This window comes from Trematomus bernacchii, unplaced genomic scaffold (assembly GCF_902827165.1).
Source record: "Trematomus bernacchii unplaced genomic scaffold, fTreBer1.1, whole genome shotgun sequence".
Classification (NCBI taxonomy): domain Eukaryota; kingdom Metazoa; phylum Chordata; class Actinopteri; order Perciformes; family Nototheniidae; genus Trematomus; species Trematomus bernacchii.
The window spans coordinates 2,520,752-2,532,279 of NW_022987581.1; the positions used below are offsets into that span (position 1 = coordinate 2,520,752).

The following is an 11,528-nucleotide window of genomic DNA, read 5'->3' on the forward strand; positions in this document are numbered from 1 at the left end:
GCCGGCCCGGCTAAAATAACTGGATGGCCTACCTGCCTGTCAGCCTTCCATCTGTGCACAAACTTATCTCGTGCCCTCATTGGTCATGTGCGCGTTCGTGTGTGTTGGAGGAGGGGCTCTGTAAGGAAGTGGCAGATTTTTTCCGGCTGTGTATTTTCAAATTCTAGCGCACTCGAGCTGGTTTCTCCAAAATTACCTGCCCCACCTTTAAGTAAAATATTTAGTCATAGGTTATTTAATTTACAGCATTTTACTTTATGACATTTCTTTTACATAACATTCACATTGAGGAATTTAGAAACTCAAATTGTTTTCACAGAATAACACATTATTTTGTTACCAGTTTAAACAAACTTAAAGTACCTTTAAACTAAACCTTAAACCGTACTAAAGTAAATGAAGTTATATAAAGATTTAATACGATATTTATTATGAACTCCACCATTAAAACAAATGATCAAGTCACTATCAGTTCATGGACCGTCAATTAATGATTACTAACTCCCATTTGCTATATATTGATGAAAATGCCACAAAATTAGCTGGAATAAACAAAAACGGAAATTTCCAAGTGGTAGTCCGACTGCATTGAAAGCAACTCTTATACATTGCTTTAGCATTATTTTCATATTTTAAATAAGTGCGATAATAAGAAATATATTTTAAGGGATTAACATTACAATAACAACGTTTTTTTGTCAAATAGGATAGAAAAATGTTGGTAATGCTTTGATTTAAGCTCCCCTTTTTAGCATTTACAATTAGCATACAAACATTGGATTAATTTACACTTTGTAACCCACTATTTTGTGCAACAAGAGCATTATCTACAGTGTTTTCAGCACACAGCTGACGGTCCTCAGACGGTAACACCTGTGAACGTTTGGATGGGCAGCGAGAGGGCTTTGTCCAGATATTTGCTAAAGTCCACAAATTGAACTAAAGATCTTCGGGAGCCGATGTCACATCCTGGGTCCAAACAGGGAGTGATCTCTAGCCTGTAAAGGAATAACATTACATTTATATCACTTTCAAACTGCTTACTGTTAAGAGAAAATGTGAAAAAAGCAATATTTGAGTGTCGTAAATGACCTTTGAACGTCAGTGTACGTCCTGCGGGAGTCTTTGTCCAAACACACGGTGAGCGTTCGATCCTCCAGCGTCCGGATGCTGATGCTCTGGGTTTTGATCGTCTGAAATGAAAACAGAAAAGGTTTAGAAAGGTTCAGTTACAATAAAGTGGTGCAGGAATGAGTCCTAAAAAAACCTGAATTGAGTCAGCATTTTAGCACTTCCTGTTCCCTCATCTGGAAGTTTTTTTGTATGTGTTCTACACATGGCAATGTTAGTGCAGCATTTTCATTGCGATCATGTTAGCACGCTATTTAGCATTAGCTCAAACCGCTGCTTTACCACTATAAATATTACTTTGAATGACAGAAATATAATTAAATACTTACTGAGTTGTACACCGGGTTCAGGCTGTTAAACATGACAGTAAGGTGATTTACACCTGAAGAAAAAGTGATAAGGATTTTATTTTCTTGCATTGATATACATCTGTAAACGTAGTAAAAATAAAAGAAGGTAAACCTGATGTTAAAGCTGCCGGCTCTGATGTAACCACCACGCCACAGATCATGGGCGCCTCTCCATCTACAACCTGTCGTCTGCTTAGAGCGATCTGATGAGGATATGATAGTTAGCCAATATTCTGCTGAAGTTAATACTAAAAAGAAGGTATTAAAATGACCATTAATGATAAGGACTGTACCTTTGTGTAGCTGACAGAGATGACTGCTCCGAAGACTTTGATTGGCTTCTTTAGCCGTACAGACATCTTCTCTGCCAAAGACAACAGGTCACTTTGAGTAGCTTTGATTTTAGCACAGTCATAGTTAGTATACAAGGAGAAAAGGAGGTCCAGAAACATACTTGATAACTTTTCTTTGAGGTGTCTGAACTCTGGGATGTCGGCCTCCAGATGGGACACAAACACCTCCTCCACCACAGATTGCCCTTCAGAGCTGGAGCGTGTTATCTAAACAGCAGGAAGTGCATGTGAACCCAACATCCCTCTGCCTTTTACATTTGCATACATGTTCATTATATCATCATGCACTGTACCTTAACCGAATAGAGCGGCAGGTTGACTGGCTGCGTACCACAGCGAAGGTAGTAACACAGCGTGTCCAGAAGGAAGTGGTTTTGCACCGGTGACTCGCTTTTCTTAGCCTGCTGCAGTAGAGAAACATTGCAGAGATGTTAGCTATGATACTAGCATTTTCAAGATTCAAGATTCAAAGGTTTTAATGTCATATGCACATAAGCTACAGTGTAGAAATGGCAATGAAAATGACCCGAGCAGCTCCAACGATGCAACATGTATAATAAAATACAAAAATACAACAAAAAAATTGTGCAAGAAGTCTATATACACGTAAATAGAATATGATATAAACAAGAACAGAATGTAAAATTAAATATTGTACAGTAAGATGAAATTAAATACTGTTTATTGCGCTGATAAATATTTAGATAATGGCTCTGTGGATGCAAATGTTAGTGCTAATTACCAAATGTTAGCATCCTTAAACAGTATACTATGTGGTAGATATTGTACCCTCTTAACATTAGCATCTAAGCATTTTCATTGCGAGCATGTAAGCACGCTACTTAGCATTAGCTCAAAGCACTGCTCTGCTAGTTAGCATCTCAGCACTTCCACGTTTCGTTGTCTCAAAGTCGTTTTTGATGAGTTATTGGTTAGATGCATGAAAAATGTAGTGGTTAATACAGGTTTAAGAGGTTTTCCGGTTTTGTTCTAAGCCAAAACCACGTCAGTAAATACCCCACTAGTGAATTCAAAAACGGCAGTGGCTAAATAACCAACCCAGTCTCACAGCATTTCGTGTTATACTCACGAAATGTAATCTATTGATTCGTGTTCACCAACACGATTTTCCCATTTTTTTCATGTCACACAGAACGATTTAAAAAGCAATGTAAATAATAACAAATTAGAAGGAAAAAAAGATTTTTAAAATACAGATTTCAGTATTCTGGCTCTGAGCCCCATTTATTTTCCTCACGGAAGGCAAAAAAAGTCAGACATTATACAATTTAAGATAAAAAACAATAATCGTGGCTTGATATTGAGTAAGAAAATGTTTTTATGAACCACACAGCTTCCGGTCTTCCAAGACCCGACCGGACAAAAAGATGTGGTGCAGGCACAAAACATACTACCAATAGAAATACATTGCTATTAAATTCGTTCTGTGTGACACGAAAAAAAGGGGGAAGTCGTGTTGGTGAACACGAATCAATAGATTACATTTATTTCGTGACTATTACACAAAATGCCGTGAGACTGGGTTGAAATAACACTACTACACGTCATCACACCGAACATTAGCCGCTTTTAGCTTAGCGGTGGTGACGTGAAGTCATGTGACCGTGCTGTAGTTCCTTCATAGCCCAACATTAGCCACCTTTAGCTTAGCGGTGGAGACGTGAAGTCATGTGACCGTGCTGTAGTTCCTTTATAGCCCAACATTAGCCACCTTTAGCTTAGCGGTGGAGACGTGAAGTCATGTGACCGTGCTGTAGTTCCTTTATAGCTCAACATTAGCCACCTTTAGCTTAGCGGTGGTGACGTGAAGTCATGTGACCGTGCTGTAGTTCCTTTATAGCCCAACATTAGCCACCTTTAGCTTAGCGGTGGTGACGTGAAGTTATGTGACCGTGCTGTAGTTCCTTTATAGCCCAACATTAGCCACCTTTAGCTTAGCGGTGGTGACGTGAAGTCATGTGACCGTGCTGTAGTTCCTTTATAGCCCAACATTAGCCTCCTTTAGCTTAGTGGTGGTGACGTGAAGTCATGTGACCGTGCTGTAGTTCCTTTATAGCCCAACATTAGCCGCCTTTAGCTTAGCGGTGGTGACGTGAAGTCATGTGACCGTGCTGTAGTTCCTTTATAGCCCAACATTAGCCGCCTTTAGCTTAGCGGTGGTGACATGAAGTCATGTGACCGTCTAAACTAAGAGCTGCTAGCATCACTGTCTTGTCTAATCTATGGTTACCTTTCCAGCCAGTTTGGAGATTGCAGCTCCCAGACTGTTGATGTTGCTGTTGTACCATGGATCCACTCTTCCCAATAAAGAAGAAAGAGACAATGTGCCTCCATCCTGACATGGGCTTCCCTTTGAGAAATAACAGACATATTAGGGTCTTGTACTGTACTTCAATTAGGGCAGTTAGTTTAGCTTTGAGTGTAACTCACAGTTGAACTGAGCGAAGGATCCCCATCAGTGACTGGGATGTAGTACAACCGTATGTTCAGTTTATTGGTCAAAATGAGATGTTTTGACTCCCTTTTTCTGTTGGGAAATACATGGAAAACAGTGGTGGTAAGATGAGTAAACTTATATAGAAGTGCACAGACATAATGCAAAAGCAGAAAAGGTTTAAGAAACATTCTTCTCTATTAACAGATTCTGCATGCATACCAAGATTTTGCCATGGTTTCTGTTTTTGGTTGAAGTAGTTTCAACCAATTTGAGCGGGCTGTGGTTCTTTGCAAGTAAACAGTCCGTGTCGAGAACAATACAGGCCAAACACATTGGCTTGAATCCCATCTTAAAAACCATTTCGCATAGATGTTGGCAAAGTCCTGCATAACTCATCCACATGTGCTAGATTTTCCCATCATTACATAACTATTGTCAAGATATTATCGGAACTAATTGGGGCCTAAATTGAACTAAATGCTCCTGATGCATTATTTCTCCCCCTTTACCCTCCCTCCCTAAATCCATACGTGATGTGATAGCTTTGAAAAACCTACTGGCTAGACGACAAACATTGGCTAAATGGCTAATGCATCTCCTCATCATAATTACTGGATTAATGACCGCCTACCAAAGGTCAGGTTTTTACTAAGTGGCTCCTAAAATGCATTTGGGAAAGCATTGATCTTATTTTTCTTCCCAATCATTCCTGATTGAAGTGTTGCATTTCTAAAAAGGATCACTTTCTATAAGCCTAAAATCAGCGTGTCAAGAGTCTACTTGTGAGACAATCCAATCATTCACGTAGTCTTTCTACTCCATCTCCATTCTCACGTCTTAAGTTGCTAATTGGACTGTAAGCAATTAAGGGACACACATACAAGGAAGTCATAGTTCAGATATCCCATAGCAATATTGCCACGTTCCGCCAAAGGCTAAATTGTCGTCTGACCGATGGGTTTCGAGATTAGAAACACATGTGATGATACACTTTTTGGAAGAAGAACAAACCAGTAACTCACCGGATCGAGTGATAAGCCTTGGAAAGTCTTCCCAGCACACGGTTGTCTCCCAGTACCACGACCCTGGCTGTGTGACGACCTCTGTTTTCATCGAGGAGAGGAGAACTTCCAGGACATGCTTCCATCTTCTCCCTCACGAGACTCAGTTTATCTGCTGAGCTTGAGTTCTTATAGGCATTTCTTCGTGAGATTGCTGGTGCATGATTTCTGACCGGAGATTTCGCTGCGTCATCACAGTCGTTCAGATCTCTCACTATGCCACTGTCTCTAGACTGGACTGAATCCCTTTTGTCCTTCTCCTCTTCATCAACACTGGCTGAGTTAGAGCAGGCGAAGTTTGCCAGCAGATTCCCTTTGGGACAGATTCATTAAGTGTACATTTTTACTGCATCAACTGGATTTTACTGACAGAAATATAGAATGGTTTGTCTGATTGACTCACATAGATCCTCTTCTTCTCTCCACAAGAGGAAGTGGATCTCTGGGAAAGGCATTGCAGTGCTGCGCACAGAACCAGGATCTAGCCTGGGTCGTTCTGAAAACACAGGGTAACGTTAACCTGGTAACCCTGTCAATATCTTAATTAATATCTACAACAGTGCAGAACACACACCTTCTTTAGAGGCACTCAAGATGTCTCTGTAAATGTGTTGTAGTTTGTTCAGATAGTTTGCACGGCCCTCTGCTCCTTGCTTCAAACTCTTCTCCACGGCCAGAACCACTTCCTGGAAATGTTTCTCTACCATGGGTTCCTCTAAAGCCTGAAACACAAAAACAAGAAGCAGGATTATACTGAATCGGAAATCCTTCATTCGTTCCAAAGCGGGGACATTTATAATACATAATCGGGAGATGGAATGGGTCACAAACTAAATTATTGGACAAATCACAAGAGTGTTTGTAAGAGCCATTTCCTTAGTTTATAATAATTTATCAATTTAGACTACATTCTTGGGAGCGTGACACTATAGTTTGGTTCCTTATTTCTCCTTTTAGTATACCCTTAAGTACCAGTTTATGTAGGAAATAGTTTGTTTGAAAACGTTTATTTATTTTTTGTGAATCACAAACAAAAGAAACAAACAAATGGATATCGTGGTCACTACAGTGTTCTTGAAGCTACTTTTCACCGCTATGAATATGTGTAGGTTTTGAGATTATGTCTTGCTCTGGGGACAATAAGTCTGAAAGGATCACCAAGTTATCCAGAGAGATGATTGAATGTCTGAACCAAATATCCAAATACACAATAGTTATATTATATAAACATATCTGTCTTACTTTACCCAAAACGACTTCATAATCTATCTCACCTCCAGAGCTTGAGCCAGTCTGGAGCTCTGACAGTTCATTCCCAGCCCCGTCTGCAGCACACATTGCAACACATTTCTCTCCATGGTTGGTGCGTCCCTGAGAAAGTTGGACGCCTCCAAATGTGCTCTTACTGCTGCCTCCAGTGGAGCAGAAAACACAGCCGGGTCAGCGAGCACAAACACCCTGCAGGACATCAGCAGGTAGTAGTAAAGGTTTAGGTAGTGTTACATTTTGCAAGTTAAAGGTCACCTATTATGCAAAATCCACTTCTTGTGTCCCCTCTTCTTCATGTCTCTTCTACATCAACATGTGTCCCCTCTTCTTCATGTCTCTTCTACATCAACATGTGTCCCCTCTTCTTCATGTCTCTTCTACATCAACATGTGTCCCCTCTTCTTCATGTCTCTTCTACATCAACATGTGTCCCCTCTTCTTCATGTCTCTTCTACATCAACATGTGTCCCCTCTTCTTCATGTCTCTTCTACATCAACATGTGTCCCCTCTTCTTCATGTCTCTTCTACATCAACATGTGTCCCCTCTGTGGAAAGAGACTCTGAAAGTTTCAGGAACAAAGATTCTCTCTCTTTTTGTCCTGATCCATTTTAATAAAAACCTGTCTGAAAATGAGCTGATCAGATTTTGGCCACTTTATGATGTCATAACGATGTGTTGGCTTGTGTAACCATTAGCCAATCAACAACCAAGCTAACCCCCCCCCCCCCCCCCCCCCTTATCACCTGAATCTCCTCCTTTTGAGTTCTTTGAGTTCTTTTTAACCAAATATCTCAGAGGAGCGTGGGGAGGGGCTCCTTATTTTCATCTAAAGTAACAGACAGAGAATCAGCACTTTGGAAACAGGGCTGAAACAGAGGGGATTATGGGTAATGCTGCAATGATCTGTTTGGTGTTTCAGACAATCAGAGACAGGCTCTGGATATATCTGAGACCTGTAATATATTGACGAAAAACAGTATAATAGGGGACCTTTAATACAAGATGATTGTCTTTCAAACTATAAACTCACTTTTCCTGCAAGGCGTGATGCTCCTTCCTCAAGTTCTGCTCTGCAGTGACTGTCCTTAGATATAAGGAACCTGTTAAAGGAAGGATTAGACCGTCAAGAAAACGTATTTTACACCATAATACTCTATAGAGTGGTGCAGGAATGAGTCTTAAACCCAGTAATGAGTTAGCATTTTGGCCCTTCCAGTTCGCCTGTCTCAAAGTCAATGGTTTATTGAATGTGTTTTTGGTTTGAAGTCTGAAACAAGTTCTGTGCTGAAGAGATTTTTAAATTGTATTCTACGAGTGGTGCAGTAATGCATCCTAAAACAGGTAATCAAGACAATTGTTTGGTATTTCCGGGATCTATGGTCTTGAAGTCAATGAGTTTGTGGTCAACACAACCTAAACAGATTTTAACGTTTTTGTTCTACTATATAAAATAAGTCATTAAATACCACACAGGCGAATTTAAAAACAAGAGTCTAAACATCATCACGCCCAACATTAGCTGCCTTTAGCTTAGCGGTGGTGACGTGAAGTCATGTGACCGTGCTGTAGTTCCTTTATAGCCCAACATTAGCCACCTTTAGCTTAGCGGTGGTGACGTGAAGTCATGTGACCATGCTGTAGTTCCTTTATAGCCCAACATTAGCCACCTTTAGCTTAGCGGTGGTGATGTGAAGTCATGTGACCATGCTGTAGTTCCTTTATAGCCCAACATTAGCCGCCTTTAGCTTACCGGTGGTGACGTGAAGTCATGTGACCGTGCTGTAGTTCCTTTATAGCCCAACATTAGCCACCTTTAACTTAGCGGTGGTGACGTGAAGTCATGTGACCGTACTGTAGTTCCTTTATAGCCCAACATTAGCCGCCTTTAGCTTAGCAGTGTTGAAGTGAAACCCCTGCACCACTCTTTTGTGTCTGCTGATGCTTCATACCTGGTGTGGTAATTTCCATTTTGATGCTCCTCATAGTGCTGCGGGCCACATTGGAGTAAGGCAACGGTAATATCAGCAATTTCATCAAACGGTCATACACTGTCTGGAAAAGGCTGGTAGGAATCATGACACCTGACTGGAAAGATAAGTACAGAATCAACAAAACTGTAAAACTGAAATCACTACCAACTGTATTTCGGACAAGGCAATGTCCTATTGCATTGTTAAATAAAGTAAAAAATAGTGTGTGTATCCGGATCAGATTCTTTCCCAAATGTAATGAGTTCTTCCTTGTTGCACGCTTCCCCCTTTCACCAAGTTTCACTAAAATTCGGACAGTGGTTTTTCTATAATCTTACTGAAAGACAGACCAACTGAACTGAAAACATAACCTCCTTAATGAAGGTATAGAGATGTGTCTTACCTTAATAACCACAGAGTAGAGCGTGTGCATCACTGGGATCACATGTGTGAAGGATTGTGTTTTTTGGATCTAACAGACATCAAATAAAAGATAACAGTTACATAACATTTATGAAAAAAATAAAGTATGCAGGCAGAATTACAGAATTACAAACAACTCTTCCTCTACAAAGAGAGAAACACATATTGAAAATCTGAAGGCCTATTTTAATGGTTTACCATCTCCTGCCTCTTTTCCAGCTCTTTGATCAGCAGTCTGATCAATGAAACGCTGCAGGAGGGATCGGCCTCCAGCTTCTTCTGAAGACTCCATCGCAGCATCCCTGCAGAGCACACAGATTCAAAGATTCAAAGGTTTTAATGTCATGTGTGGTGGAAACTTATTGAGACAAACCAGTAAATAATATAAAATGGTGAGGAAACCTTTATACTGAAATGAAGACAGACTTTTAGGGAGTTTATTCTGGCAAGAAGGTAAATCGTTATACAGAGAGTCAAGCAGTCTGCTGCGAAGTACAAAAGTCAGAAGGTCTTCAGAGGGTCTGATATTCACACCAAGAATAGAAGAGGAGGGGCTGAGACAAACAGAAAAGATAATCATACTATATATAGGATTCTTTAAAACACGTCTTCTAGCAAATGGAGAAACATCATGTCTACTGTCCACAAAAAGACAAGACCACTAACTAGGGCTGTGCGATTATGGCAAAAATCATAATCACGATTATTTTGGTCAATAATTGATATCACGATTATTAAATACGATTATTCATTGACTTTAAAAAAACATCCATTTATTGAACTTTAAAACAAATACAAATAATCATTTGAAAAGTATCTTTTTAACTGTTGATTACCCTGAACGTATAATTCAACTGAAAAACCAATACAAAAATAAATAAAATAAATGATACATTTAAATAAATAATATCAAAATAATAAATACCAATAAACAAGATCAACAAATATTTTGGAGCGCACTTCCCCAAGCTACTAAACATATATAAATATGATAAATACAAATAAATTAGACCAAAATTAATTAGATCAAATATGTTGCACTGTCACAACCAAGCAAAGCAAAATAATCGTTTTTGTCGATTATGTTGTTTTCGTAATTGTGGCAGGCCAAAATCGTAATTGCGATTAAAATACGATTAATTGCACAGCCCTACCTCTAACCTTACAACACTGAATAGCTCTAACCCCATTTACGACTCATTTAGGTTATTGCTGCTGCTACCTGTTGTGAGAAATAGCTTGTAAAAGAAGAACAGATGGTGAACTTTAAATGCTCCCTTAGTATGATACCATTTTCCATAACACATGCACATACTGTAAGCTACAGTGTAGAAATGGCAATGATAACCCTATGAACCGAGCTCCTCCAACGATGCAACATATATAATAAAATACAAAAATACAAATACAAAAGTAGTGCAAGAAATCTATATACAGAATGTAAAATTAAATATTGTTTATTGCGGTGATAACTATTTAGATAAATAAGTAAATTGCAAGATGACAAACAGATGAATGTTTATCGAGGCACTTAACAGAGCGGACTGTAGTTTGATATTGGACTGTGGACATTACACTGATGTTTGCTGACTAATATATACATTATTCTTGGGGATTGTAGTTCAGTGTAGACAATATCATTTTCAAGTAATATAGAGATGCTTGTAAGACCTGAAAACTAAAAGTAATACAGGTTTAGGTTATTGTTAAAATCTAAAACCTAAAGGCTTTTCGAGAAATAAACTATTTGTTTTTGAGTACTTCTCTTTCGTTTATTTCTACTCTTTTACTTCTCTCATGTGTAAGGCCTTGTCTTTTATGCTGCTGCAACGCAAAAGAAACTGTTAAATAGGCTTAGTTTTCTTTTAAATTGCCCTTCATTCCCTAATTTCTACCTTTCTGAGAAGCATTTTGTCCGCCCGTCTCTTTGAGGAGAGCCTGGATGTTGTTGTTCAGGCTGGACTCCAAAGTCAAGGGAGGAACACCAGCTTAAAAAACAATCAAGGTCATACATGTTGTTGTTGTTATATTATCCTCCACAGTCAAGTTCACATTCTCCTACGCCAAGTTTCAACCAGCTGAACAGGTTTGATTTGTTTTTGGAGGAAATGAGAAAGTACTTACTGGGAGAATCCACCATGTTTTCTGCTTTTCAGACTCTCATGAAACAGGCCGTCCCAACCAGAGCAAATGAAGAAAACTGAAAGTCTTGTTTACGCTAATAGTTTACTTGCATTAGTCCCTAAAAACTCAACAATAACTGTCTATCTGCAGCCGAATGAGTGACAGAACTGTAAGTGATCTGCAGACGTTAACGACAGACAAGAGAAACATCAGCTTAACCAACATTAATGATAAAAACACTTCAGAAGAAATACAAGCAAAACAACCGAAATTAAACTATCAGAGCTTACCATTGTAGCTTTCTACTTTAATGAATGTCTTCCTCTGCTGCTACCTGTGCTGGAAATGATGTAGTAAAGCCAAGGTAGTTTCAAGTGAGACAAGGTC

The 11,528-nt window shown here is 39.3% G+C and overlaps 1 protein-coding gene across 2 annotated transcripts; it reads right to left on the minus strand.

Annotated features, from left to right (window-relative positions):
- Positions 1–143: 143 nt before the first annotated feature.
- On the minus strand, positions 144–11,520 carry pik3r6b (phosphoinositide-3-kinase, regulatory subunit 6b). 2 transcript variants are annotated; one of them, XM_034127052.1, is made up of 20 exons: positions 11,432–11,518; positions 11,142–11,319; positions 10,913–11,005; positions 9,216–9,319; positions 8,998–9,066; positions 8,574–8,709; positions 7,655–7,724; positions 6,628–6,811; positions 5,928–6,075; positions 5,757–5,849; positions 5,315–5,666; positions 4,286–4,382; positions 4,086–4,205; positions 2,128–2,238; positions 1,936–2,041; positions 1,775–1,845; positions 1,594–1,684; positions 1,461–1,513; positions 1,093–1,193; positions 144–998 (listed from the first exon to the last, which is right to left on the minus strand). In XM_034127052.1, exons 2-20 carry the CDS (start codon positions 11,155–11,157, stop codon positions 860–862), a joined length of 2,154 nt encoding a protein of 717 aa, XP_033982943.1. In that variant the 5' UTR covers positions 11,158–11,319; positions 11,432–11,518; the 3' UTR covers positions 144–859. The 2 variants fall into 2 exon arrangements, with proteins under 2 accessions (XP_033982943.1, XP_033982944.1); XM_034127053.1 differs by lacking the exon at positions 144–998 and having other exon boundaries at positions 1,775–1,840; positions 11,432–11,520.
- Positions 11,521–11,528: the final 8 nt, after the last annotated feature.

Excerpts from the sequence above, each read along its gene's own strand:
- pik3r6b (XM_034127052.1), bottom strand. Across the intron at positions 9,067-9,215 it reads TGGAAAAGAGGCAGGAGATG|ATCCAAAAAACACAATCCTT; the intron begins GTAAACCATTAA and ends GATGTCTGTTAG. Across the intron at positions 1,685-1,774 it reads TCTCTGTCAGCTACACAAAG|ATCGCTCTAAGCAGACGACA; the intron begins GTACAGTCCTTA and ends TATCCTCATCAG.